General features: G+C 62.8%; 2 protein-coding genes across 9 annotated transcripts in view; one reads left to right on the top strand and one right to left on the bottom strand.

The window, feature by feature from the left end:
* Positions 1 to 16,224, top strand: part of MRTFA (myocardin related transcription factor A) — a 162,596-nt gene extending 146,372 nt beyond the window's left edge. For 4 of the 5 annotated variants that reach the window (XM_059401941.1, XM_059401943.1, XM_059401944.1 and 1 more), the window contains 10 exons: positions 396 to 471; positions 1,348 to 1,509; positions 4,917 to 5,092; positions 5,562 to 5,693; positions 7,253 to 7,506; positions 7,678 to 7,849; positions 8,949 to 9,938; positions 10,838 to 10,999; positions 11,320 to 11,380; positions 14,728 to 16,224. In XM_059401941.1, coding sequence (XP_059257924.1) covers positions 396 to 471; positions 1,348 to 1,509; positions 4,917 to 5,092; positions 5,562 to 5,693; positions 7,253 to 7,506; positions 7,678 to 7,849; positions 8,949 to 9,938; positions 10,838 to 10,999; positions 11,320 to 11,380; positions 14,728 to 15,242 — 2,700 coding nt within the window. In that variant the 3' untranslated portion in view covers positions 15,243 to 16,224. The remainder of the gene's footprint in view (positions 1 to 395; positions 472 to 1,347; positions 1,510 to 4,916; positions 5,093 to 5,561; positions 5,694 to 7,252; positions 7,507 to 7,677; positions 7,850 to 8,948; positions 9,939 to 10,837; positions 11,000 to 11,319; positions 11,381 to 14,727) is intronic. The other variant, XM_059401942.1, reaches the window with a different exon arrangement.
* A 100-nt stretch (positions 16,225 to 16,324) lies between these two features.
* SGSM3 (small G protein signaling modulator 3) overlaps positions 16,325 to 22,522 on the bottom strand; it is a 46,202-nt gene continuing 40,004 nt past the window's right edge. For all 4 annotated transcript variants that reach the window (XM_059401947.1, XM_059401946.1, XM_059401949.1 and 1 more), the window contains 16 exons: positions 21,831 to 21,974; positions 21,387 to 21,582; positions 20,850 to 20,995; positions 20,378 to 20,602; positions 19,939 to 19,993; positions 19,616 to 19,743; positions 19,348 to 19,503; positions 19,156 to 19,210; positions 18,916 to 18,965; positions 18,629 to 18,781; positions 18,403 to 18,473; positions 18,242 to 18,290; positions 18,079 to 18,164; positions 17,327 to 17,449; positions 17,154 to 17,214; positions 16,325 to 16,896 (listed from right to left, as the gene is read on the bottom strand). In XM_059401947.1, coding sequence (XP_059257930.1) covers positions 16,816 to 16,896; positions 17,154 to 17,214; positions 17,327 to 17,449; positions 18,079 to 18,164; positions 18,242 to 18,290; positions 18,403 to 18,473; positions 18,629 to 18,781; positions 18,916 to 18,965; positions 19,156 to 19,210; positions 19,348 to 19,503; positions 19,616 to 19,743; positions 19,939 to 19,993; positions 20,378 to 20,602; positions 20,850 to 20,995; positions 21,387 to 21,582; positions 21,831 to 21,974 — 1,779 coding nt within the window. In that variant the 3' untranslated portion in view covers positions 16,325 to 16,815. The remainder of the gene's footprint in view (positions 16,897 to 17,153; positions 17,215 to 17,326; positions 17,450 to 18,078; positions 18,165 to 18,241; positions 18,291 to 18,402; positions 18,474 to 18,628; positions 18,782 to 18,915; positions 18,966 to 19,155; positions 19,211 to 19,347; positions 19,504 to 19,615; positions 19,744 to 19,938; positions 19,994 to 20,377; positions 20,603 to 20,849; positions 20,996 to 21,386; positions 21,583 to 21,830; positions 21,975 to 22,522) is intronic.

Raw genomic sequence — 22,522 nt, forward strand, 5'->3', positions numbered from 1 at the left:
GTCAAATAAATAAATAAATAATCTTTTAAAAAAAAAAAAAAAAGAAAAGAAATAAATATCCCAAAATACAGTGAGTGATTGAATTTTTTATTATTGTTTTACCGTGTAGTTTTCTACATTTTCCTTAATGAACCTGTATTACTTTTATGATAGTACACGTAGTAGATTTTTAAGAAACACTTTAGTAATTCAGCCTCAGAGAAGCGAATAGTCTTGACGGGAGAGGGGTGGGTAGGCAGGTGCACTGGGAGTAGATGCAGTGCCCCCAGACCTCCCCTTGCCTCCGAACCCTGGCAGCTCCAGGCTAAGATGGGCGGGCGGGGGGAGCCCACAGAGGATCCATGTCATAACTTGTATCCTGGATTTGAGATCCTCTTGGTATGTTTTTTCTGTAGACAGAGGACTATCTGAAACGGAAGATTCGTTCCCGGCCGGAGAGATCGGAGCTGGTCAGGATGCATATTTTGGAAGGTATGTGAGGTTGGGACTGCTTTCTCCCCATGCCCTTGCTGCTTCCACCACGCATCCCCCACATTTCTTTGTCCCCCTTCCTTACCGCTCCCATTTCTGTGCACAATGCATAAGCCAGGCCTTTTACACCGTAGAACAGCAGAGCCATGTTGCCACACTGGTTCTGCAGATTTCCAGAGCAGCACAGTCACATTCTCTTGGGTTGCCTTGCCCTTTCTCAACTCTAGCCACGTGGTGGCCCTAGATCTTGTCATCCCTTGGTATGAAAGCCTTTTCTCCAGAATCTTCTGAAAATGCAGTTCCTTTCTGTGTTCATCCACTCCCTCACTCTCACATCCATTCGGCATTCACGTGAGCACCTGCGACACCCGAGTGAGTGCGTCCTGGGTGTGTCCGCCTGGCCAGGCGTACACTTCTGTCCACGTTCTAAGGAAGGAACTGTTTTGGCTGCTGAAAGCAGTGTGAACATATCCAGTCATTTTTAGTTTTGACTCAGCTTTGAGTCTGGAGGAGAACTTCCTTAGTCTGAGCCCTGCATCGTGTAGACAGAGACACTGAGACCCAGAGCAGGGACTGAATTGCCTTCGTAACCAAGAAGGCTTGAGGGAGGGCGAGGAGGGCTCCATCATCTGCTGGCTTTCCGCTCTGTAGCCCCCGTGCCCAGTGACCTTGACTGGCTGTGCCCACGCTCTGTCTGCAGCCAGGGCCCCTTCTGTAGAACTTAAGGCTGGGCCGCTCTTCTCTGCCTGGGACACTCTCTGCATCCTGATGGCTTCTGCTCCTTCCCCAGAGGGAAGGAGAGCTGCTCTGGAGTTCCCAGGGTAGAGCCAGGTCCATTCCTACATCCTCCTGCACTCCATTCTCTCCCACGGGCAGAGACCTCGGCCGAGCCTTCCCTCCAGGCCAAGCAGCTAAAGCTGAAGAGAGCCAGACTGGCTGATGATCTCAACGAGAAGATTGCACAGAGGCCGGGCCCCATGGAGCTGGTTGAGAAGAACATTCTGCCTGTGGAGTCCAGCTTGAAAGAAGCCATCATTGGTGAGGAGGCCCCAGGCACCCTGAGTGGACGTGCAGGCTGGATGCAGGAGGAAGGGGCTCTGGGCTTCTCGCTGCTTGACCTCCTGCTTAACCTTAGGGAACTGAGGCGCACAGTGTGAGAGCCTGAGAAGCAGGTTGTGTTAGCTTGGGACAGTCCCAGCGGCCTCAAGGACCATGCCAGAGGCAATAGCTGTCCCAGATGGATCCCCTACTGCTCTGGGCACACAGAGGAGGGTCCCCATCCCGGCCCTGCCAGGGGGGTGGTTCGGGAGAGATGACGGCCAGGACTGGGGCTGCGGGATGAGTTGGAATTCAAGTCCACTGTGGGCTCCAGGGATGGGGAGCCTCTCAGGGCAAGGGGCAGCCTGGGCACGGAGCTGGAAGGAGGTGGGAGGTGGGCAGAGTCCAGGACGTGCCAGGGCCTTGTGTGCTACAGGTAGGTGTTCGGACCTGATTCCTTAGGATTTTGGTCATTGTTAGTACAAGCATATCTTCTAAGACCTGGACCTGGGCAAGGCTGTGCGTTCCTGCCCCTGGGAGGTTGCCATGAGGCTCACCTGCTCCTTCCAGTGTGAGGAGTTAGATCTTCTGGGCAGAGCACCAGGCGGGGGAACCACAGACCCCAGAGCAGGCCAAGTTGGGCTGTGAGCTCAGGGTCAGAGGGGGCTTTGGTTTCTCGGGCCTCTGCGCTGTGGGAGGAAGCCAGTGTGCCCTGACAGCCGCTCTGCCAGTTGGGCCCATAGCCCTCCTAGCTCCCAGGAGGGAGCGTTCATCCCACCACGTCTCCGTGTTCTCCTGCCCTGGTCCTCACTGAATTCCATAGCAGCCCCTAATGTCGGGCCTGTGTTTAGGCCAAAGTCAGTTCTGGACTCTTCAGCCACCCAGACTGTGAGAGTCGGCATGGCGCCAGGCCCTGTGTGAAGTCACGCAGTTTACAAAGATGAACATGGTATGACGCTGCCCTCCAAGAATTCATTCTGATGCAAGAAGACTGTCGTAGGAACATGCGATTTCCGAGCCTGGCTCCTGGTCAGATGCCAGTGCTGTGTAATGAGAAGGCCACGGTCCTGTGACCTAGTGGCTGAGTCACCTGGCTCACGGGACAGGCTGCAGGCCCACGGGCTATAATGGGTATAAAGGGCCCGGAGGTCCTGGGCGTCTGGAGGGACTCACAGAAGGGCTGCTGCCGTCAGCAGTCTTGTTCGTTACGGACCAGGGGACAGGCGCTGTGGTGAGGGCGTGGGGTAATGGTGTGTCAGGTACAGTGCGAGCCTGGCCCGCGCAGGCTTCTCTCAGAGACGGGTATGGTGGGAAGGCCTGGAGAAGTCGGGCAGACGGTAGGACACGTGTGGGCTCCACCTTGCCCAGTGGAGAAGGTACAGAAGGACATTCCAGGCAGAGGGGACTGTGTGGACAGTGGCCTTGAGGTGCAGCAGAGCGGGGCTTATTTGAGGAGGGGGTGTAAGCTAGTTCGGTAAGCAGCTGTTAACCCTTAGTGACCTGAGGGACAGGAGCATTTGCCTGCCAAAGCCAGATCCTGCGGGTTGGGGAGCGAGTAGGTGGTGACAGCAGATGCGGCCGTTTGTTCAAGAAGGGAGGAGAGCAGGAAGAACGAGGGAGATCGTGTCTGCGAAGGAGGCCAGGAGAGGTGCAGGTTTGTGGCCGAGAGGCAGGAGGCAGAGGAGGAGATGGGTCCTGGGAGGGGAGAGACTCGGCCAGGTCTGAGGAGGAGGAGGAGAAGGGGAGGGGGCCGAGGCGGTCCTAAGCCCTGGTAAAGATGGGGGCAGGAGGGGGGCTTCGCAGAGGCCGACCTCCCGCTGTCTTACCCGCACGGTCCCCACAGCCGCCCACAGCACGCCACCGCCCGTGCCTCCAGGCCACCCCAGCTGATCTGGAGATTCGCGTCAAGGCCCCTTCTCCAAAAAGTCTGCCCTGAACATCTCCACAGAGTCTGTGTCTCCCTTGAGCAGAGGGGACTGGACCAAAATCAGAGGGCAGGGACCCTGTCTCTCCCAGCCTGCCCCTGGCCTGAAGCTGGTCATAGTAGGGAGGCAGATGGACTCTGCTGGGCCACTGGCCGGCCGCTGCCTCCGGCTGGACTGCGCTCTGGGGAGAGGCCAGAGGAGGAGCCCCGCTGTCCCAGATTCCACCACCCCTGCTGGGAGCCGTGTATAAAGGGCCCGGTGGCACCTCCGGTGGCACATCTTGCTGGGAGGACGAGATGCCGGGAGAACCCAGATGTGTCAGTGGCCTGGGCTACACGGCAGTCACGGCGCTCCATGCCCCCCACGCGCTGCGTGCGCGGCCCCTGACAGGACGGAGGGGAGGGAGTGTGGGAGCCAGCCCTGGCACTGGGTGTGACTGGCGCCCTTGCCACTGCTGGCTAGTGCAGGTTCGAGCCCAGATTTGTCCTTCCCTGGTCCCAGGGGAGGGAGGAGCCTCGGGTCGTGGCTCTGGAGAGGAAGAGTCTGCTGGGAGAGTTCCTGGTTTGTTCTCGTTCCCTATCCACGGTCTTCTCACCGCTGTGGATTTCCCCAGGCGCCTCAGACAGCTAACCTTGGCCTTGACCCCCGCCTCCACTCCTCCCGTGTGAACAGCAGGCCCCAGGCAGAACTTCTTACCCCAGCAGTGCCGTGCGGGTGGCAGTGATGTAATGTTTTGAAATATCCCACTTGTCTTTCCTTCCTTTTGTGACCTGGGATGTCCACACTAGGGCCCTGGCCGTCCTGCTCCTCCCTCCTGGCCTGGCCTCAGCCAGGACCCTGGCCGTGCAGCAGGGCAGGGCACTTGGAGCCAGCGGGATGGGTTTCCTTCTGGTGGCTGCCGCTGCTGGGCCTTCGATATCCAGGAGCCACAGGCCACTAAAAGGAAGTCACCTCTAGTCCAGTAACCCTGTTCCACCTCTCCGGGGAGGCGTACCTTTTCCTGGAGGCCCTTAGCCTGTCCCTGCTTTTCAGGGGGTTGAGGCAGCCTGGAGAGGAGCCGGGCGCTCGGGCTGTTGGTCCCTTTGAGCCTTCGCTGCTGGGTCCACGAGCCTCTGAGGGAAGAGGAGAGTTTGTGCCACCATAGGATGGACATGAAGTGCCTTTAAGAGCAGGGAAACATCTAGATGAGATAGTGGAGGTTACAGGCTACAGGGAGGGAGCGTGGAACTTGACTCTGAGGATGGGACACAGTGTAGAGTCAAAGACGAGGTAGCACTTGGACAGCATGGTAGCTAGCGCTCCTGCCTGTGTTTCTGGGTCGTGAGGAGCTTTCCTGGAGCTCTTTTGGACCCAGCAAGCAGGTCAGCTGCTGGGGTTTCTCCTGTCTGCCTCACTGGAGTGGAGGTGGGGGCGGACAGGGCAGGCACCTTGCTGGGACAGGCCTGGCTGGGGGAGGAGTCTTACGCCGGCTTTGGCTTTCAGTGGGCCAGGTGAACTACCCGAAAGTAGCGGACAGCTCTTCCTTCGACGAGGACAGCAGCGACGCCTTATCCCCTGAGCAGCCTGCCAGCCATGAATCCCAGGGCTCCGTGCCGTCGCCCTTGGAAGCCCGAGCCAGCGAGCCACTGCCCAGTGCCACCTCTGTATCCCCTCCTCAGGTGAGCTCGCCCCTCTGATGCTCTCCCTGCTCCCCGAGGGCCCAGACTTGCTGGAGCTGCCCAGAGCGAGGTCTCACCTGGGCCAGGTGGGGCGGGGACTCCGGGGTGTTGCCTCGGCTGTTGGGTCCCGGAGCTGTTGGCAGTGGGCCCTGTGCCTTAGTCAGCCCGCCTGCCTGGGGCTGCCTCCCAGTGAGATCCCTGAGGCTCCCTGGCCTGTGCCTGCACCACCCAGACCTGCTCACTTCTCCTTCGAACAGTTCAGTGACCTGTTCCCTGCCCTCTGTGTCTCCATGTTCCCGTTGCCTCTGCCCTGCCCCCCTCCCCGGGCTGCTCCTCTCACCTCCCCTGGTCTTTGCCCACCATTTGCACCACCTGCTCCCCCCGCTTCCCTGCCAGCAGTGCCGGTGCTGGGGAGACACCTGCGGCCCCATCCTGCCTGATGGGGCCACGCCACCTCCTCCTCTGTCAGGTTGTGTCTCAACTCCCATTGGGTCCGGAATCTGGAGAAACACTTTTCCTGGCAGAGCAGCCGCCTCTGCCTGCCAGCCTCCCCAACGGAACCGCAGCCCCTGCGGCCAAGGCCACCCCGACGCTCATTAAGGTACAGGTCTCCAGCCGACTGCCCTCCCTCCCCTTTCAGGGCCCTTCCAGGCCCTGCTGTGACTTTGTCCCAGTGCAGGGGACAGCTGCAGGGAGTGGGGTGCATGTGTCCCCCCTGGGTCGGGGACTGGCGAAGGTCACTGAGGGAAGTGGGAGTTTCTCTTCTCTCTGCGGCTGTCACACGCCACTGCTTACTGGGCGTGGCGGGCCTGGATCTGGATGGGCCCTCCTGGCTCTTGCTCCACTGTCCCCCGTGAAACCACCCCCGGTCCACCGCCTCTGGTCCACCGACCCCGGGTGGCAGTCGTAGTCTGCTCTGTGAGGGACGCAACCAAGAAGGGACATGATGGGCCTGAGGTCACAGGAAGGCCACTTCGGGCATTTTGTTTTTCGAAAGATTTTATTTTGGGGAATCTCTGCACCCAATGTGGAGCTTGAACTTTGAACTCCAAGATGGGACGGAGCCAGCCGGGTGCCCCTGGGCATTTCTTATTCTCCTCCAAGGTCTAAGAGAACACGTCTGAGGGGCAGGGCTCACCACCAGCCCGTGAGAGGCCACCTTCGTAGGGGGGACACTGTGTCAGGCACTGAGGTGAATTAAGTGCAGCAGCACCAAGGCCCAGTGCCCAGGGCCCCCCGCCCCCCGCCGCCTGCCTCCAGGGTCTCTGGGACTTGGCCCCCGACACAGACCCTAGCCTGGCTGAGGGTCTCCAGCCAGCCGTGCGCCTCTTCTGTGGCTGCTCGAAGCCTGGGAGCCATCCTGGCTCCCCTTCCCTTGCTGGAGCCAAGCCTCCCGGGGGCCTCGGGCTGCTGCCTCTGTGTTTGTGGGGCTCCCTGGTGCCCGTCTGGGTGGCACCCCCACCCCCAGGCCTTCCCTGTTTGCACCATCTCTGTGAGGCCCTGAGGCCCTGCTGCTGGCAGGAAACTTCAGGTTTTGTAGCTCCCCCGTCCCAGAGGAGGCCGTGAGCCGCGCTGGGGTCCCGGTGCCCAGGCCGTCCTTCATCACGGCCCCTCTCGGCCTCTCTGGTGTGTTCATGGTTGGCCACCGAGGTCCGAGTGTTTGCCCCCAGAATCCTTCCTCAGCTCTGCTCCTTGTCACACAACTGGTGCCCTGCTTTGAGCACTGCGTGTTTGAGAGACTGGTGTGACTAGATCGTGGTCCCTTCCTCTGTTCTGGGTAACGCCTTGGCCTCTGCGGCGCGGCCCCCCCAGGGCCCTGAGCTGCCACTGCGGAGGGCAGGATCCCGCCAGTCGGCTGCTGCTGCCTCATCCTGTCCACGCTTTGCTCCAGGCCATGATGACAGTGGCATTTGCTCGATTTTTCTCTCCGGGCTAGAGCCTCTTTTAAGTCAGTGGGGCTGCGCACGGTGCCCCCCCAACCCCCGTCAGCTGCGCACCCCCCGTCCCTGGCACGCCCGTGGGCGCTGACGAGGCCGCTGCTGCTGGAGGAGCCCCCCGGGAGCGGAGAGTGGCACCAAGCTGGGCAGAGGTCGGGGCCTTCTGAGAAGCCCCTCACTGCCCCCTGATGGCGCCCCCCGCCCCCGTCTCCTGTGTCCCCAGCAAAGCCAACCCAAGTCTGCCAGCGAGAAGTCGCAGCGCAGCAAGAAAGCCAAGGAGCTGAAGCCAAAGGTGAAGAAGCTCAAGTACCACCAGTACATCCCCCCGGACCAGAAGCAGGACAAGGGGGCGCCCCCCATGGACTCGTCCTACGCACGGATCCTGCAGCAGCAGCAGCTCTTCCTGCAGCTGCAGATCCTCAACCAGCAACAGCAGCAGCACTACAACTACCAGACCATCCTGCCCGCACCGCCCAAGTACGCGCCCCTGCCGCGCCCGCCCGGAGGCGCCCTGAGCGGCCGGTGCCAGGCCCGGGCGGGTGAACCCCAGATCTTTAAGGGCCCTTTGGTCTGAATCCGCCTGCCCCGCACCCCTCTCTTCCCCGAGAGTGCTGCCGGCCGGGGCTCACACCTGCCTTTCCTTTGCAGGCCCGCCGGCGAGGCCCCTGGAAGCGCCGGGGCCCCCCCAATACGCAGCCTCTCCGCCCCCAGTAGCGGCTCCAGCTCAGGTGCTCCAGGGCCCGGCGGGCTGGCGCGGCAGAACAGCACCTCGCTGAGCGGCAAGCCGGGAGCCCTGCCCGCCAACCTGGATGACATGAAGGTAGATGGGCACCCCCTTCCCGCATCCCCTTCCCGCGGGGGCCGCCGGCAGCCTCATCTCCACGGGGCCCGGCCTAGTGTTCGTCCGTAGGGAGAGCGGCCGGCGCCAGGCCCACGGCCATGGAAGGCAGAGCCGAGCTCCGGACTCTGGCCTCCTCCAGCAGAGGCCGCTGGAGCCTGCTCCGTGGCTTGCCTGGCCCCGTCCTCCACGACGCCTGCCTTGTCATGGTGGTCAGTACCATCAACCGCGCAGCCAGCGCCTCGGGCCTTGGGGCCCCCCGACCTCGTCTGTACGGCTTGTCTTCCTTGGTGTCTGCTGTGCAGCATAGACACAGGAGTGTCGCCCCTGCTGAAGGGCGAGCAAGCGGAGTGTTGAGGGCTGAGGGGCTTGCCTGAGGTCGCAGAGCTTGGCTGTTGGTGGTCAGGAGTCCCGCTTGGGGCTGTCCGCTTCGGCTCCCCAAACTTTTCCATTTCCACTTCGTCCACTAACGCCCACTGAATCTGCTGCATCTCCTCGGGAAAAGAATGGCCCATTCTTGGGGCACGGACCCTGCTCAGGTCCTGTGGCCTTGGAGGGTGGGTCATGTCCGGCGCGTGGCCTGTTTTTTCTGCTCCAGGCAGAAGGTGGAACAGAGCAAGTTCTCGCGGGAGTGTTTGTGCTCCGGAGCAGACGGAGCCCCGCTGAGTCAGGCTCCGACCCCAGCAAGGCACAGCCCCTGTGCGGGTGGCCGGATGCGGCTTCAGAGCCCATCAGACCGGGGCTAACGTCCGGCTCCACTGCTCGCTAGCGGGGGTCCTGAAATTCTTTGACTTTTGCGAGCTTGGGTTTCTCATCCATAAAATCCGGTTGATTCAATTAAGTATTTAAGTACTCGAGCACCAGTTGTCGTGCTGGGGCTGGGGACAGCTGAGGCTATGTCATGCCCAGAGCAGGGTGGGGTACGGGGGGCAGGCATTCCAGGCAGGCCCCTCCTGTGGTGAGGACCGGGAGAGGGAGGAGGCCGGGCTCAGGGTGCACATGTCCCACCCCCTGGGGCTGCCCTCCTGCCTAGACCCAGTTGTCCCCGTCGCCCTGCCCTCCTGACTCTCGCCCCTTGCAGGTGGCAGAGCTGAAGCAGGAGCTAAAGCTGAGGTCACTGCCCGTCTCAGGCACCAAGACGGACCTGATCGAGCGTCTGCGTGCATACCAGGAGCAAGTCGGCCCTGCCCCGGGAGCCCCCAAGGGCCCTGCCACCCCCTCCATCCTGCCCAAGGCTGGGGAGGTAGTGGTCGCTTTCCCGGCTGCCCGCCTAAGCACGGGGCCTGCCCTGGTGGCCACAGGCCTGGCCCCGGCCGAGGTGGTGGTGGCCACGGTGACCGGCAACGGCGTGGTGAAGTTCGGCAGCACGGGCTCCACGCCCCCCGTGTCTCCCACCCCCTCGGAGCGCTCCCTGCTCAGCACCGGCGACGAGAACTCCACGCCCGGGGATGCCTTCGGCGAGATGGTGACCTCGCCGCTGACCCAGCTCACCCTGCAGGCCTCGCCGCTGCAGATCCTGGTGAAGGAGGAGAGTCCCCGGGCCGGCTCCTGCTGCCTGAGCCCCGGGGTGCGGGCCGAGCTCGAGGGCCGGGACAAGGACCAGATGCTGCAGGAGAAGGACAAGCAGATCGAGGAGCTGACGCGCATGCTGCGCCAGAAGCAGCAGCTCGTGGAGTGGCTGCGGCTGCAGCTGGAGCAGGAGAAGCGGGCCCAGCAGCCCGCCCCGGCCCCCAGCCCGCGGGGCGCCCCCGTCAAGCAGGAGAACAGCTTCTCCAGCTGCCAGCTGAGCCGGCAGCCCCCGGGGCCCGTTCACCCCTTCAGCCCCGCTGCCCACCACGCAGACACTTGTCCCCCGGCGCCCCCGGCTGTGGTAGTGAAGCAAGAAGCCGCGCCGCCGGAGCCCGAGCCAGCCCCTGCTCCGCAGCTGCTTCTGGGCCCCCAGGGCCCCGGCCTCATCAAGGGGGTCCCGCCTCCCACCCTCGTCACTGACTCCGCAGGGACCCACCTTGTCCTCACCGTGACCAATAAGAACGCGGACAGCCCCGGCCTGGCCAGAGGGAGCCCCCAGCAGGTACCTGGGTGTGGGGGGGGGGGGGCAGCGGCCGCAGGGGAGCGTGAGGACGCTGAGGGTGACAGCCCCGTCAACCGGGCCGCCCCGTGGTTGGGCAGGTTGTGCTCGCTTCCGTCCCCTTCCACTCAGTCCTCCGGAGGGAGCGCTCGCCATCTGCGTGCGCGTGCGACCAGGGGACGGGGCAAGAGTCGGGAGGATGGAGGGAGCCGCCAGAGGCCCTGCGCTGGTGAAGCGGAGCCATCGGGGTCTGCCCATCTCTGGGCCCCGGCGGAGGGCCCCCCCCCCACCCCGGCCCCGGCCCCGGCCCCGGCAGCCGCCACCCAGGCCTGCCTTCGCGCCGTGGGGGTGGGCCAGGCCCCATGGGGGCGGAGAGAGGCCAGCTGTCCCCAGCCCAGCGTCATTGGCAGTTGACTCCCTGCTGCTGCCGCCCTCACAGCCCAGGCCCTCTGCCCAGCCTGGGCCAGGGGTGAGGCTGCTTTAGGCTTCGTGTGGCCTCTCGGCCCTGCAGAGCTCGGGGCTGGAGGAGGAGACAGTGGACTGTGACAGGAACTGGGCACCTCAGGATGGGAGACCATGGCCCTTGAGCAGCCTCCAGCAGGAAGGGAGGGGAGGGGACAGTGGACCCAGCACCCCTCCCTGTCCCCTGTGCCTTGTACCAAACCCAGGCAGCCACATGCCGGCCCTGTCCTCTACAGCGTCGGCGGTCGGCAGGGCCTCCCCCAGCCCGGATCCCTTCTTCCTCAGTGGCTTCCATGGAAGCTTCCTAAAAGCCAGTGCCGCAGCAGGTTGTCTTGGCCCAGAAGCTGGGCGCCTCCCGCCGTGCTTCCCTGGAATGTGCTGGGCCCCGGGCCTGCTTCCCTCATCCGAACCACCGGTTCTCTGCCCGTTCTCCCGTCCAGCCCTCGCCCCAGCCTGGTTCTCCAGCCCCTGGCCCACCCGCCCAAATGGACCTAGAGCAGCCATCACAGCCCCTCTTTGGGACCTCTGCTTTACTGCTGAAGAAGGAGCCGCCCGGCTATGAGGAAGCCGTGAGCCAGCAGCCCAGACAGCAGGTGAAGAAGGTAGACTGAGGCCTGGCCAGGGTGGGCGTTCACCTAGGCTGCTGGGCTGGGCTTCCCCAATCCCCCTACCCCCACCAAGCCAGCTGGAAAACGGGGGCAGAGGAGGCCTTGCCAGGCCGGGCAGGTGGAGGGGGCATTACGGGCAGGTGGGCCAGAGCCTGGCCCGACCGAGGAGCGAGCTCTGGGAGCCTCACAAGCCCGCCGGTGGGCTCTGCGGGTCCGGCTCTCAGCTCTAGGATGGAAGTGAGGGGCTCTGCTCTGAGCCTGGCTGGGGGCCTCCTGTTCTAGATTTTCATCTTTCTTCCCCCTCTGCTCTACAGGAGAACGGTTCCTCCAGCCAGCAGATGGACGACCTGTTTGACATTCTTATTCAGAGCGGAGGTGAAGCCCGGACCCCCTGCGCCGACTCCCCAGCCAACCTCCTGCTCGCCCCGTGGCTTGCTTTCAGCCCTGGCTGCTCGATGGGTTGCTTTCTGTTCCGTCACGGAACGCGTCAGGGGCCCACGGGTCTTGTCCTTTGGACGTAGCAGCAGCTGAGACGTACACCGTCTCCAGGGCTTGGACAAAAGGGGTCGGGGTACGGCTCCCCGGCAGGGATTGCTCTACCCAGCAGCCCCTGCGTGGTGGGCCCTGTGCCCGCAGCCTGGGGGTTAACGATGTGCAAAACAGGTGTTTGCCTTTGCACAGTTGTGTGAGGAAATGCGTAGTAGACAAGTAGCTTATACCGTGTGTGAGGAGTAACTACAGAAAGCTGGGAAGGGAGAGGGGAGGTCTTAGGTGTGCGGGGCATTTGGGTTGACCTCGTCGAGCTCCCTGGGGGGCCCCTGGGGGGCCAGGAATGCTGGCGGAGTGGCACGGGCACAGGAGGGAGAGAAGTCGCGGGTTGTTCAGGCGGAAGGGGAGGAGCCAGGAGGCAGCTCTGGGGATCCAGGGGGCCTGGGCCAGCCGTAGCGGGAGGCGGAGAAAGACCTGAGTCTCGGTGTACCTCAGAGAGCCCATCAGTTTCCTTCTGGACCAGGCGTGTGATGTGGCCAGACAACAGGAAGGCAGCCATGGAGGTCACCAAGGGCTCAGCCTGAATTGCCTGGATGCGGCTGCTCCAGGGCGTGCACTGGGCGCTCCAGGGCGCTCCAGGGCGTGCAGCCTCGGGCTGATGTGTCCTGAGACCGCCAAGCAGGGGCGTCACATGAAGGCAAGCGGGGCAGTTGTTGGCATCTAGAGTGACATTTGGAGCCATGAGATTGGGTGAGATTGGGGAGGATGAGGCATGGTCCCAGGGCACAAGCAGATGACGCTCCGCAGTGGACAGAGTGGGAGGGTGCCCTCGAGACCGTGAAGTCCTAAAGTCCGGGGCTGTCAAGGGGTAGCCAGGGGGAGAAGTGACCTCATCCTGCTGCCGTGGGACCGTGGGTAAGGGCCTGGGGCTGTAGGAGCCAGCAAGCCTGGAGAGCTCTCTGCACAGGGTTTCCTGCAAAGGGACCAAGGAGCCGGCCTGTTGGCGTGCTGACGGAGGGGGTCCCTTCGTGCAGGTGCGGGGGCTCGGCGTCTGGTAGGAGCTGGGGGAGTTCACAGGTGGCAGCGGCCAAGGAGCCAGAGCGCGTGTGCAAGTTCTCTGAGTGCCCCGCTGCAGGCCGTAGGGACAGGGTTCGCAAGACGGTACGGATTAAGCGAGAGCTCAGGCGTGCAACTGCGCGCTTCAGAATGGTGAACTTTATGGGCACCTGGCTGGCCTCGTCCGTGGAACATGCGACTCTTGAGATTAGGATTCTGAGTTCGAACCCCTTGTAGGGTGTAGGGGTTGTTTATTTTTTAAAGATTTTTAAATAAGTAAAGTGGTGAGTTTTATCTCAAAAAAGAAATCCCACAGAGTTGAAGAGTTGATTCTGACCTTACGGAGGCTCCTCGGATTCTAGAGTCTGCAGTGGGACCCAAGGCCCATTTCTTTCTTTCTTTCTTTCTTTTTTTTTAAAGATTTTTTATTTGTTTATTTGACAGACAGAGATTACAAGTAGACAGAAAGGCAGGCACAGAGAGAGAGAGGGAAGCAGGCTCCCTGCTGAGCAGAGAGCCCGATGCAGGACTCGATCCCAGGACCCTGGGATCATGACCTGAGCCGAAGGTAGCGGCTTAACCCACTGAGCCACCCAGGCGCCCCCAAAGGCCCATTTCTAACAAGCGCAGGTGGGCACTGAGGCTGCTGGGCCGGCGGTGCTCGTGGGCAGTCCCAAAGGCTAGTCTCGAGCCGGGGAGAGAGGCCTGGGAGCAGACTTGGGGAGTTCCCGGTGTCCAGACAGGAACCCAAACTGCGAGGGCTCAGGCTTCTTGGGCGAAAAAAGGTGACGCCAGAAGCAGAGAGAGAGCAGGCCAGCACGCCGGGCCTGGAGCGCCAGCCCTGAAGACAGAGCAGAGAAAGGGAGCTGGGGGTGCTGCCCGCCCCCTAAGGAACACGGAACTGGCCAGAGAGGTGGCACCAAGGCCCTGAGAAGGCATTTGCGTGGGCATCTGGGGAGACTGAGCGTGGGGAGACCGGCTTGGTGAGATGGGCAGGCGTCTCCGGCTGGGTTGGGAGGAGAGCGGGAGGCAGGACAGGCCCCAGAGGGCCAGGGAGGGAGCAAGCCTGGTTTGCTTCTGTGTTACTTTTTTTTTATTGTGGTTAAATACACAGAAAATTTGCCATTTTAATAATTTTAAAATGCAGAATTCAGTAGCATTAAATACATCCAGTGTCGTACAGCCATCACCACCATCTGTCAGTGCAACGTTTCCATCATCCTGGACTGACACTTGGGTCCTGATAGGCCGGAGCGCCCCGCCTCCCCTCCCCAGCCCCAGGGAATCTGTCGAACTTCCTGCTCGGAATCCACCTGCTCAGTGGAATCCCGTGGTGTCCTTTGGTTTCTGGCTTGCTTCACAGAGCACAGCATGCTTCAGGTTCCTCCGTGTTGTGGCAGGTGTCAGAGTTTCCTGCCTTTTTATGGTCTCATGAGATCCCCCACGAGGGACACTCGGGTTTTCCCTTGGGCTGTTGCACCTAACACTGCTGTGAACGCTGCACACTCGCAGCTGCTGGGAGCCCCTGCACGTCCGTGGCGGCTGCGCCGTGTTGTTCACACGTGTTGTTCACACCAGCCGTGGGCAAGGGCTCACATCTCTCTACATCCTCACAGGCACGATTACCGATACTGTTATCAGTAACTATTATTACCGTTGGCTAAAAAAGCCGCCCTACTGGGTGTGGGGTGGTGTCTCCTTGTTTGTGGGTTTGATTTGCATTTCCCTAATGACTAACAAGGTGGAGCTTCTTCTGGCCTTAGGGGCTTGCAGATCTTTGGAGAAATGGTGGCGTCCTTTTCCTGTTTGGTTTTGTTGTTGAGTTGTAGCCCTGTAGTCTGGGCATGAACCACCAGATCCGTGGTGTGCAGACATTTCCTCCCTCTCCGCGGGCTGTCTTTGCTCTTGATGGCATCCTTTGGTGCATAAAACTTAGAAATTTTTGTATGGTCCAATTAATGTTTTTGTTGTTGTGTTTTGATGTCGTAACCAAGAAATCATTACCAAATCCAATGAAGATTTCCCCGTTTTCCTCTAAGAGTTTCATAGTTTCAGCTCCTGAATTTAGATCTTTGACCCATTTGGAGTTCGCTTTTTGTATGTGATGTGAAGTAGGGCCAGCCCCTGGTCCTATTCCGGCCTGGTTCCTGACACTCATTCACTTTCTCGTTTGCCAGAAATCTCAGCAGATTTCAAGGAGCCACCACCCTCCCTATCAGGGAAAGAGAAGCCCCCCTCAACCTGTGGGTCGCCCCTGGCCACACCGTCCCCACCCTCTGCCGAGCTCCCCCAGACGGCGCCGCCTCCTCCCTCGGGCTCACCCGCCCTCCCTGGGCGCCTGGAGGACTTCCTGGAGAGCAGCACGGGGCTGCCCCTGCTGACCGGTGGGCACGAGGGGCCTGAGCCCCTCTCCCTCATCGACGACCTCCACAGCCAGATGCTGAGCAGCTCTGCCATCCTGGACCACCCCCCCTCTCCCATGGACACCTCGGAATTGCACTTTGCCCCTGAGCCCAGCGGTGTGGGCCTGGACCTGGCCGACGGCCACCTGGACAGCATGGACTGGCTGGAGCTGTCTTCGGGCGGCCCCGTGCTCAGCCTGGCCCCGCTCGGCACCACCGCGCCCAGCCTCTTCTCCACGGACTTCCTTGACGGTCACGACTTGCAGCTCCACTGGGATTCCTGCTTGTAGCTCTCGGGCTGTGGAGCCGGGCCGGGAGGGGCTGGAGTTGGGGAGCCTCGGGAACTCCTGGGAGCCCCACTCCCTCGGCCCGATCCCGCCTCTGCGTGGTCACGAGTCCCGACGATCACGAGCCCTGCTTTCCCCTCCCCGGGAGGCTTGGAGCAGGTCCAGCCGCCGCCTGGCTCAGGCTCAGCAGGGAGGGACGCCGCCCGCGACCAGCTCTGGTGGCGGCCGGGACAGGCCAGGGCCATTCCGCCGACCTCCTGTGAGGCCGGAGGTGCAGTCTGGCCGCCGTGTGCTGGGGCACGTGAGGCCCGGGGTGGGTCTCCTTCCTTCTCTCCCCTCTTCCCTGTGAGGGAGAAACTAGCTGGGCCTCTACCTCCCCGTTCCCCGTGATGCCAACCCCAGGGTCCCAGGCTTCCTGGGAGGGGAGCCCCTTGCCATTTTAGTGTCTTGGTGTAGTGTAGCCCGTAGCGGCTGGTGGCGGGCGGTTCCTGTGCAGGTGTACATATCGCGCTACCCCCCCCATCGCCATCCATTCATGTCCGTCTGTCCTGGGGGCTGGAGGGGGCTTGGCGCTCCCTCCCGTCCTGTGCCCCATACAGAAGGGCCTGGAGACCACCGCTCCTCGCGTTGGACGCAGCTTACCTCAGCCCCGTCACGCGTGTTTGACATGCAGACACCCTGCCACGGCCCGTGTCCTGCTCCGTACTAGTGCCACGAGGGCAGAGGTGCTTCCTGGCCACCCACCCACATTCCGTCCCGCTGCCTCACTGCAGCCACCGTGGCCCTGGGATCGGAGGGGCGGCGGCCCTTAAGCTGTGGCCTCCTCTTGCCCTAGGGCCCAGCCTCCCTTCTGGCCGGTCACTGTCATTAACGGGATTAGGGATGGAGCCCCGGGACAGAGGTTGGGAAGCTGTGTGGACTTTTTAAAATAAAATTTAAAAACACTGATTTGGGTCCATTTTTGTTCAATCCACAGACAAGGCGGGTGGTGTGGCTGGGTCCTAGGCTTTTTAGACCATTCCAGGAAGGACAGAACCTGGGACACACAGCTCTTTGGCCCTAGCTGGACAGAAGACGGGAGATGCTTTCCCAAGGACATACTTTATTGACAAACCAGAGAGATCAAGGAGCCCTGAGCCACCCCATCCCCTTCCTGAGCAAAAGCGGACAAAACCGAGATGGCTGTCCACCTCCTCACACGGTTTCTGGTTGGCACAAACTCTGAAACTGGGGCCGGGGTCTCTACAAAGACCCGGTCCGAGCACTCCCCTAGGCGCTGCAAGGAGCCCGCTCAACCCCACCTTCTGCTCCTGCCACCCCTGGCCTCTGGGGACACTCGGCGTGTTCCAGGTGGGGTCCCCGCTCACCATGCCGCGGTGCCTGGCCAGAGCTCCAGGGTCGCCTCCCCTTCACCCCCACAGCCTGGAGTGGGCCCGGGCCGCCTTGGACCCCATCCCCAAGCAGGCCCAAGGCCGGCCAGGACCGCGCTGTTCTCTTCTTGCTTGAGGAAGGGGCTGCTCGGGAGCCAACGGGGTGGGGGAAGCCCGGGCCTGACGAGGCCACGGGAGGAAGCTCATCACCCGTCTATGTCCCAGCTGAAGAGGTGGTGCTTCACCAGCATGTCCTGAACACCCTCCTTCAGTGGCTGCTTCTCCTCCTGCACACAGGGACAGCCTCTGCGTACGCGGCAGGGGTGCGGGAGCCCACAGCGAGGGAACCCGAGGGGGCGGAGGCCAGAGGGGCTCGGGGACCATAGGATGCCGGCACTCGGGGTCCCCCCTAGGCCCTGCCTCGGCCGCCTACCTAGGGTCTGGGGTGATCGGCCACAGACGCCTGGCCTGCCCCGCCCCAGGCAGACCCCACAGGGGGACAGCCGGCTAAGGGGGGCCGAGAAGCAACCCCAAGCGCACACACCTCTCTCTTCACAGGAAGCTCCCAGTCCTGGGAGAGGCTGAAGGCGAAGCAGCAGAGGACGCTGGAGGAAGGGAGCGGGGAGGCTGTCGGTGGCGCTCAGGTCAGCTCTGCCCCCACCAGCCCCACCCCGGAGCACGGGGCAGGGGCTCCCGCGGCCCTGGCAGGGCACTCACCGGAGCTCGCACTTGATCTGGACCCAGCCGGGGCTGCGCAGGAAGGACCAGGGCTGGTACCACTTCTCCACGGTCGGCAGGCTGGAGCACAGCACCTCCAGCCACAGGTGCAACACCTGCTCGCTGGGGACAGGGGGCAAGAGTGGGCCGCCCCGCCCCCCCAGCCCTTCCCTCCCCTCTGCGACCACCTCAACGGACCGCACCTTCCCTCTCAGCCAGGTCTCTGCAGAGGGGGTGGCTCCAGCTCCGGTCCTCTGGAAGACTCTCGGGCCGCTGTCCCCACGGCCCCCCCACATCCCCCCACCCACGTGCCCCTCGGTCCTGTCCCAGCTCTTCCCTCTGACACTCGGCCGCCACCTGCTGTACACTGGGACCTCAGCCCTGCTGGTCGGGCCAGGAGTGATGCCCCACAGCCACATTCTGAGCTCAGTCTCCTGGAGGCCGTCCCCGCTCCGCAGGGAGCCACACGCAGGAAGCACTCACGCTGGCCTGGGTCTGGGCCTCAAATGCCCAAGCTCCCTTCAGGCAGGCGCCCCCCTCTCCGGGCACAAAACCTGTGAGTGGCTTCCCCGGCCCACAGAACAGCGGCCGGCGGAGCACTAGAGAAAGGCCTTTGGGAGTCACCCTTGCTGCCTTGTCTTTCCAGGTCCTGGGCCCGAGGCCCAGCTCACGGCTGCCCCCCAGAGCCACAGCCCAGGCTGCCGCTCGTCGGACTGGACCGTCACTGGCTCACAGTGGGCAGAGATACTCACTTGAGCCCCACGCAGATAAGGGACCGGAGCTTGACGTCCATTTGTGCGTGTGCGGCATCATGGGTCACGTTCACAGACTGCACAGCCTGAGAGGGCACGGCTGTCACTCGGGGGGCTCCAGCTGCCAACCCAGACGGCCGGTCCCACCCAGCACCCCGCTTACCCGGTAGAGCAGCTCCTCCGGGGTCAGGACTTTGCCATCTTCATCCAACCTGAGGGAGGGATTGCAGCTGCCGGCGCTGCCCTAGGATGCGTGGCCCGGGCTGTGCCCTCCGCGCACGGGGACCGCCAGGGGGCCGCGGGGTAGGGGACGGGGCCCATTACCTGTACGTCTTACACAGCACCAGGCGTGAATACACCGAGTCAAAGTCTCTCTCTACCTCCCGGCCTGCTGCCTGGGGGGCAAGGTGAGTGTCAGGGACACCAGGGAAGGCACTGGGTCCAAGCCACAAGGTCCAGCTGAGAGCATCCTGCCACCCCCGCCAGCTCTAGAGGGCCCGGGGGCTCGAGGAGAAGGATGGTGGGGGATGGGGTCCCGCCGTCGACTGACCTCCTCAATAAACAGCCATGGGTGGCAGGCGCCCCCGAGCAGGGACGGCTTCTTCAGCCCATGTTCAAACAGGGCCTTGAGAGCTGGGCACAGGGTCCCTCGGACAAGGTCTGTGACGCCTTCTGTCACAGCATCATCCCCCGCGATGGAGTACTGACGGTGGGGGACAGGGTCTGAGAGGCGCCAGCCACCCCCTCCCCATCCCCACAGCCACTGTCCCAAGACAGCACGTGCCAAGGTCAGGCAGCAGCAGCTCCCACGGGCAGCCAAGCCTCGTGCACCCTCACCTCTTTACTCCGTTCATCCAGGACTTCCACAAACTTGGCTGGAAACCAGCCTGTGGGAGAAGCAAGTCCCCGTGAGAAGCAGCCGGCCGGCGTCCCCACACCTCCCGTGGCATAAGGGCCTAAGGGCAGGCTGGCCGGCCGAGAGAGGGCAGCTCCTGCTGGGGCCAGAGGCGGCGGGGAGGGCGGCCCGGCTGGCGGGGTCCCTGCCCAGCCCGCCCGTCCTGCACACGGAGGCCTCACCTCTCAGGCCGTTCAGCTCCCCGACCCAGCAGTGCTCGTCCTTTTGAGAGATGATCTGCATGTTCGGCCGGCGGAGAAGAGGAGGAAGCAGAGCTTTGGTTGCCCAGGCCCGGGGCCCGCAGCCATAGAGCTGCACCCTCAGCCGGGGGCGGGGGACAGCCCAGGGGCTCCTGCTCCCCACGCCCCACACACCGTGATGATGTCATTCTTGCGGAAGCCCAGCTCGTCGTCATCGTGTCGCTCGAAGTCCAGCAGGGCCTTGGCCCGGCGCCGGTGGCCGCGTGAGCATGCCACATAGTTTTCGTGGTCCCGCTGGTGGCTCTCCATGCTGTAGTCCGGGCTCAGCTCCTGCCCGAGTGGCAGAGAGACCTGCTAAGGGGGAGGTGCCTCCTTGCCGGGGCCTTGGCACCTTAGAATGAGGCTGGGGAGCCAGAGCCCCCACGTGGAGCCCACAACTCACCACACTACAGTTTTTGGGGTCTGTGCACTGGAAATGGCGTGCGACGCGCAGGATGGCTTCCCGGAGGTCAGCTACCAGTTCCGTCTGCTTGATGTTCTTGGCCTTGAGTGCCTCCAGGTCGTCCTCCCCTGGAAGCCCCAGAGAACTATGGCAGCCGTGGCCCCCGCCAGCCTCCCCCTACAGCCCCAAGTGAGCTGTGGGTCCATGCAGGGGTCTGAGGACAGATGTCCCCAGTCTGCGCTCCCATCCCGACTGGGGTGGGGAGCACTCTGGTCCCTGGGAGGGAAGGAGCCACTGGGTTCAGCTCCCGCAGCAGTTCTCACCGAAGAGCAGGGAGGTGATGCCGGACTTCCTCCGCTGGGTCCTGCGACGCACAACCTGCAGGGTGGGAGCAGTCGGGGGTAGCTGGGTGGGGCAGCGGGTGCCCCAGCACTGGAGGGAACTAGCAGAGCTCCTCCCGGGGCCAGGGTCGCACGCCACCTCATCTGAAATGGCCACGGCCAGCTCCAAGCATCAGAAATGTGGTCAGTTCATAGCCAGGTGTGTCCTACGCCCACACAGGGCAGGTCACAGCGGAGATGCACAGAAGGCCCAGGCAGCGGGTCCTGGCACAGCTGTGGTCTGGCCGGGCCCCTAGGGGCCGGGCTAGGGAGGGGGCAGCAGAGCAGGAAAGGCTGGTGGGTTCCCCGCAGCCTCTCTCAGGGCTTCCTCAGGGACCCCCACCCTGTGGGTGAGGTGGGGACTCCTCCCTCATGGGCCTACCTGCGAGAGGTTGGTGGTGGCAGTGGTCCCCAGGAGCTGGCCCTGATCTGCAATGAGGTAAGCCAGGTGCTTGCGACGCTGCGTCTCCACGGCCACATCCGTGAGGGAGCCGGCCAGCCGCATGGCCTCCCCCAGCAGCAGCTCCGCGTCCTCAATCTGTGAAGGTATGTCTGACAGTGTGTTGAAGATGGAGGCCGAGTTCTCCGACTGGATCAGCTCCTCTTCCTGGGCCATGCAAGGGAAGGAGGAGGGGAGGGACCGTCACTGCCAGATGCCAGGCCTGCAAGTGGCCCCAGTGACCTTCCTGGATAACCAAGCTGACACAAGGACTTCCGGGCCCTGGGGGACCGACCCCACCACATCGTGGGCCTCCCAGGAGGGGCCAGTGGTCAGGCCACATGATGCTGAAGGCGAAACCCCAGGGCAGCCCCCCAGAGGAGGGGCCCCAGGCAGGACAGGGCTCCGGCAGCACCTTGAGCCGCAGCATGCCCAGCGTGGTCTGGAAGAGCACCAGGGAGCCCTCGTAGAAAAACAGGTCCCAGAGGCGCAGCAGCACCCTGATGTGCACCACGCTGGCGAAGGCCGTGAGGAACCAGTGCAGTGTGATCAGGGACAGCTCTGTGGACACAGACCAAAGCCTCTGTGTCCTCCGTGGCTGGAACCAGGGACAGCCAGCATGGGGCAGCCTGAAGTGGGGGGCATTCCCCAGGTCCACAAGCTGGGGAGAAAGGGGAGAGTTGCTCCCAAAAAGCAGCAAGTGGCCTTGCCTGCTCCAAGAGGAGGGGCGACAGGCTGTCGGGGAACATCAGAGCACAAGAGCACCACAAAGACTCCGTGTGCTGCTGTGTTCAGGGCCTGGCCCTTGTCAGGTGAGCTCCTTTCTTCCTCCCAACACAGCCAGCTACCCGGTCCCCTGCCGGCCGGGTCCGGAGGCCTCAGATCTGCAGCATCTGAGCCACAGTCACAGGACCCCTGACTCCAAAGAAGAGGGTGGGTACTGGCCCCTCACCAATGTCGTGCTCCTGGAGCAGCTTGTCCAAGCGGGGCAGGTACTGCACGATGAGATGGCGCAGGACCCGCTGGTCGGTCTGGACGCCCAGCAGAGTGGTGCTGAAGTAGGACGCAGGGAGCAGGTCCTCGGTGATGGCACACATCATCCAGAAAGCGTCCTCCTCCTCCAGGAACAGAAGGAGGCAGGCAGCCACCTGGCCAGAGCAGGAGGACAAGGGGCTTGTACCCAGGTCTCCATGTGAACTAGAAGAGGTCCCCGCCCCCGCCCCGGAGGTCACATCCCAGATGCGTGCTCTTCTCGGGTGGAACCAACACATGTGGCAGCCCCAGCCCGCTGTGGGGTTTCAGCCCCTAGCCCCACTACCCATCCTACTGCCCTGGATGGCACTGTTCACCTGCAGGGGCCTGGCGAACAGCCCTGGCCCTTCTGGGCTGTGCTCACCATGCCGGTGCCCTGGCAGTAGCCGATCTCTGGGTAGAGCCAGGCCAGGGCTCGGAGAACCCTGCGCAGGCGAGGCACCCCAATGCTGCTCACGTTGGCGAAGCAGGCGTTGCTGGGCATGGTGCGGAGCAGGTCCTTCTCAATCTGCCAGCGGCCCACCCACAAAGAGCCCCTGTGAGACGCAGCTGCACGCCTGGAGGCGCACACCGCCCTCCATGCTGGAGACATCTAAGGCACCCCTGTGAGAGAAGCTGAACAAACCCCAGGCAGGCCTTTCACCCAGGAATGAGGATTCCTAAACTCTGGGTCCGAGCTGACCTGTCTTCAGGATTAGAGCTCGGCTAGTGTGTAGCAGATGCCACCAGATTCACCAGGGGTCACTTAGGAAAAGAAAATTCCAGCTCCCTGGGCCTCAAACCAGAGCTACAGAATTTATGATCTCTGGAATGAGGCCTGGAAATGGGTATTTTAAATGTCCAGGTGATCCTCATGTACACCCAGGGCTGGTCTTTTTGACAATTGTCCCTGCTGCCTACAGAGGACCCAGAAAGTGCAGGCGTGTTCCAGACACGTGTGAGTGGAAGGGAGCCCTGTGAGGGCAGCAGCTGCCTGCTCTCCCGGGCCACCCCCACAAGAGACCGACCAGGGCAGGTTCCGATAACCCCAGGCAGCTCACCGCCTTCCTGCAGGCC

Source organism: Mustela nigripes, chromosome 6 (assembly GCF_022355385.1).
Source record: "Mustela nigripes isolate SB6536 chromosome 6, MUSNIG.SB6536, whole genome shotgun sequence".
Classification (NCBI taxonomy): domain Eukaryota; kingdom Metazoa; phylum Chordata; class Mammalia; order Carnivora; family Mustelidae; genus Mustela; species Mustela nigripes.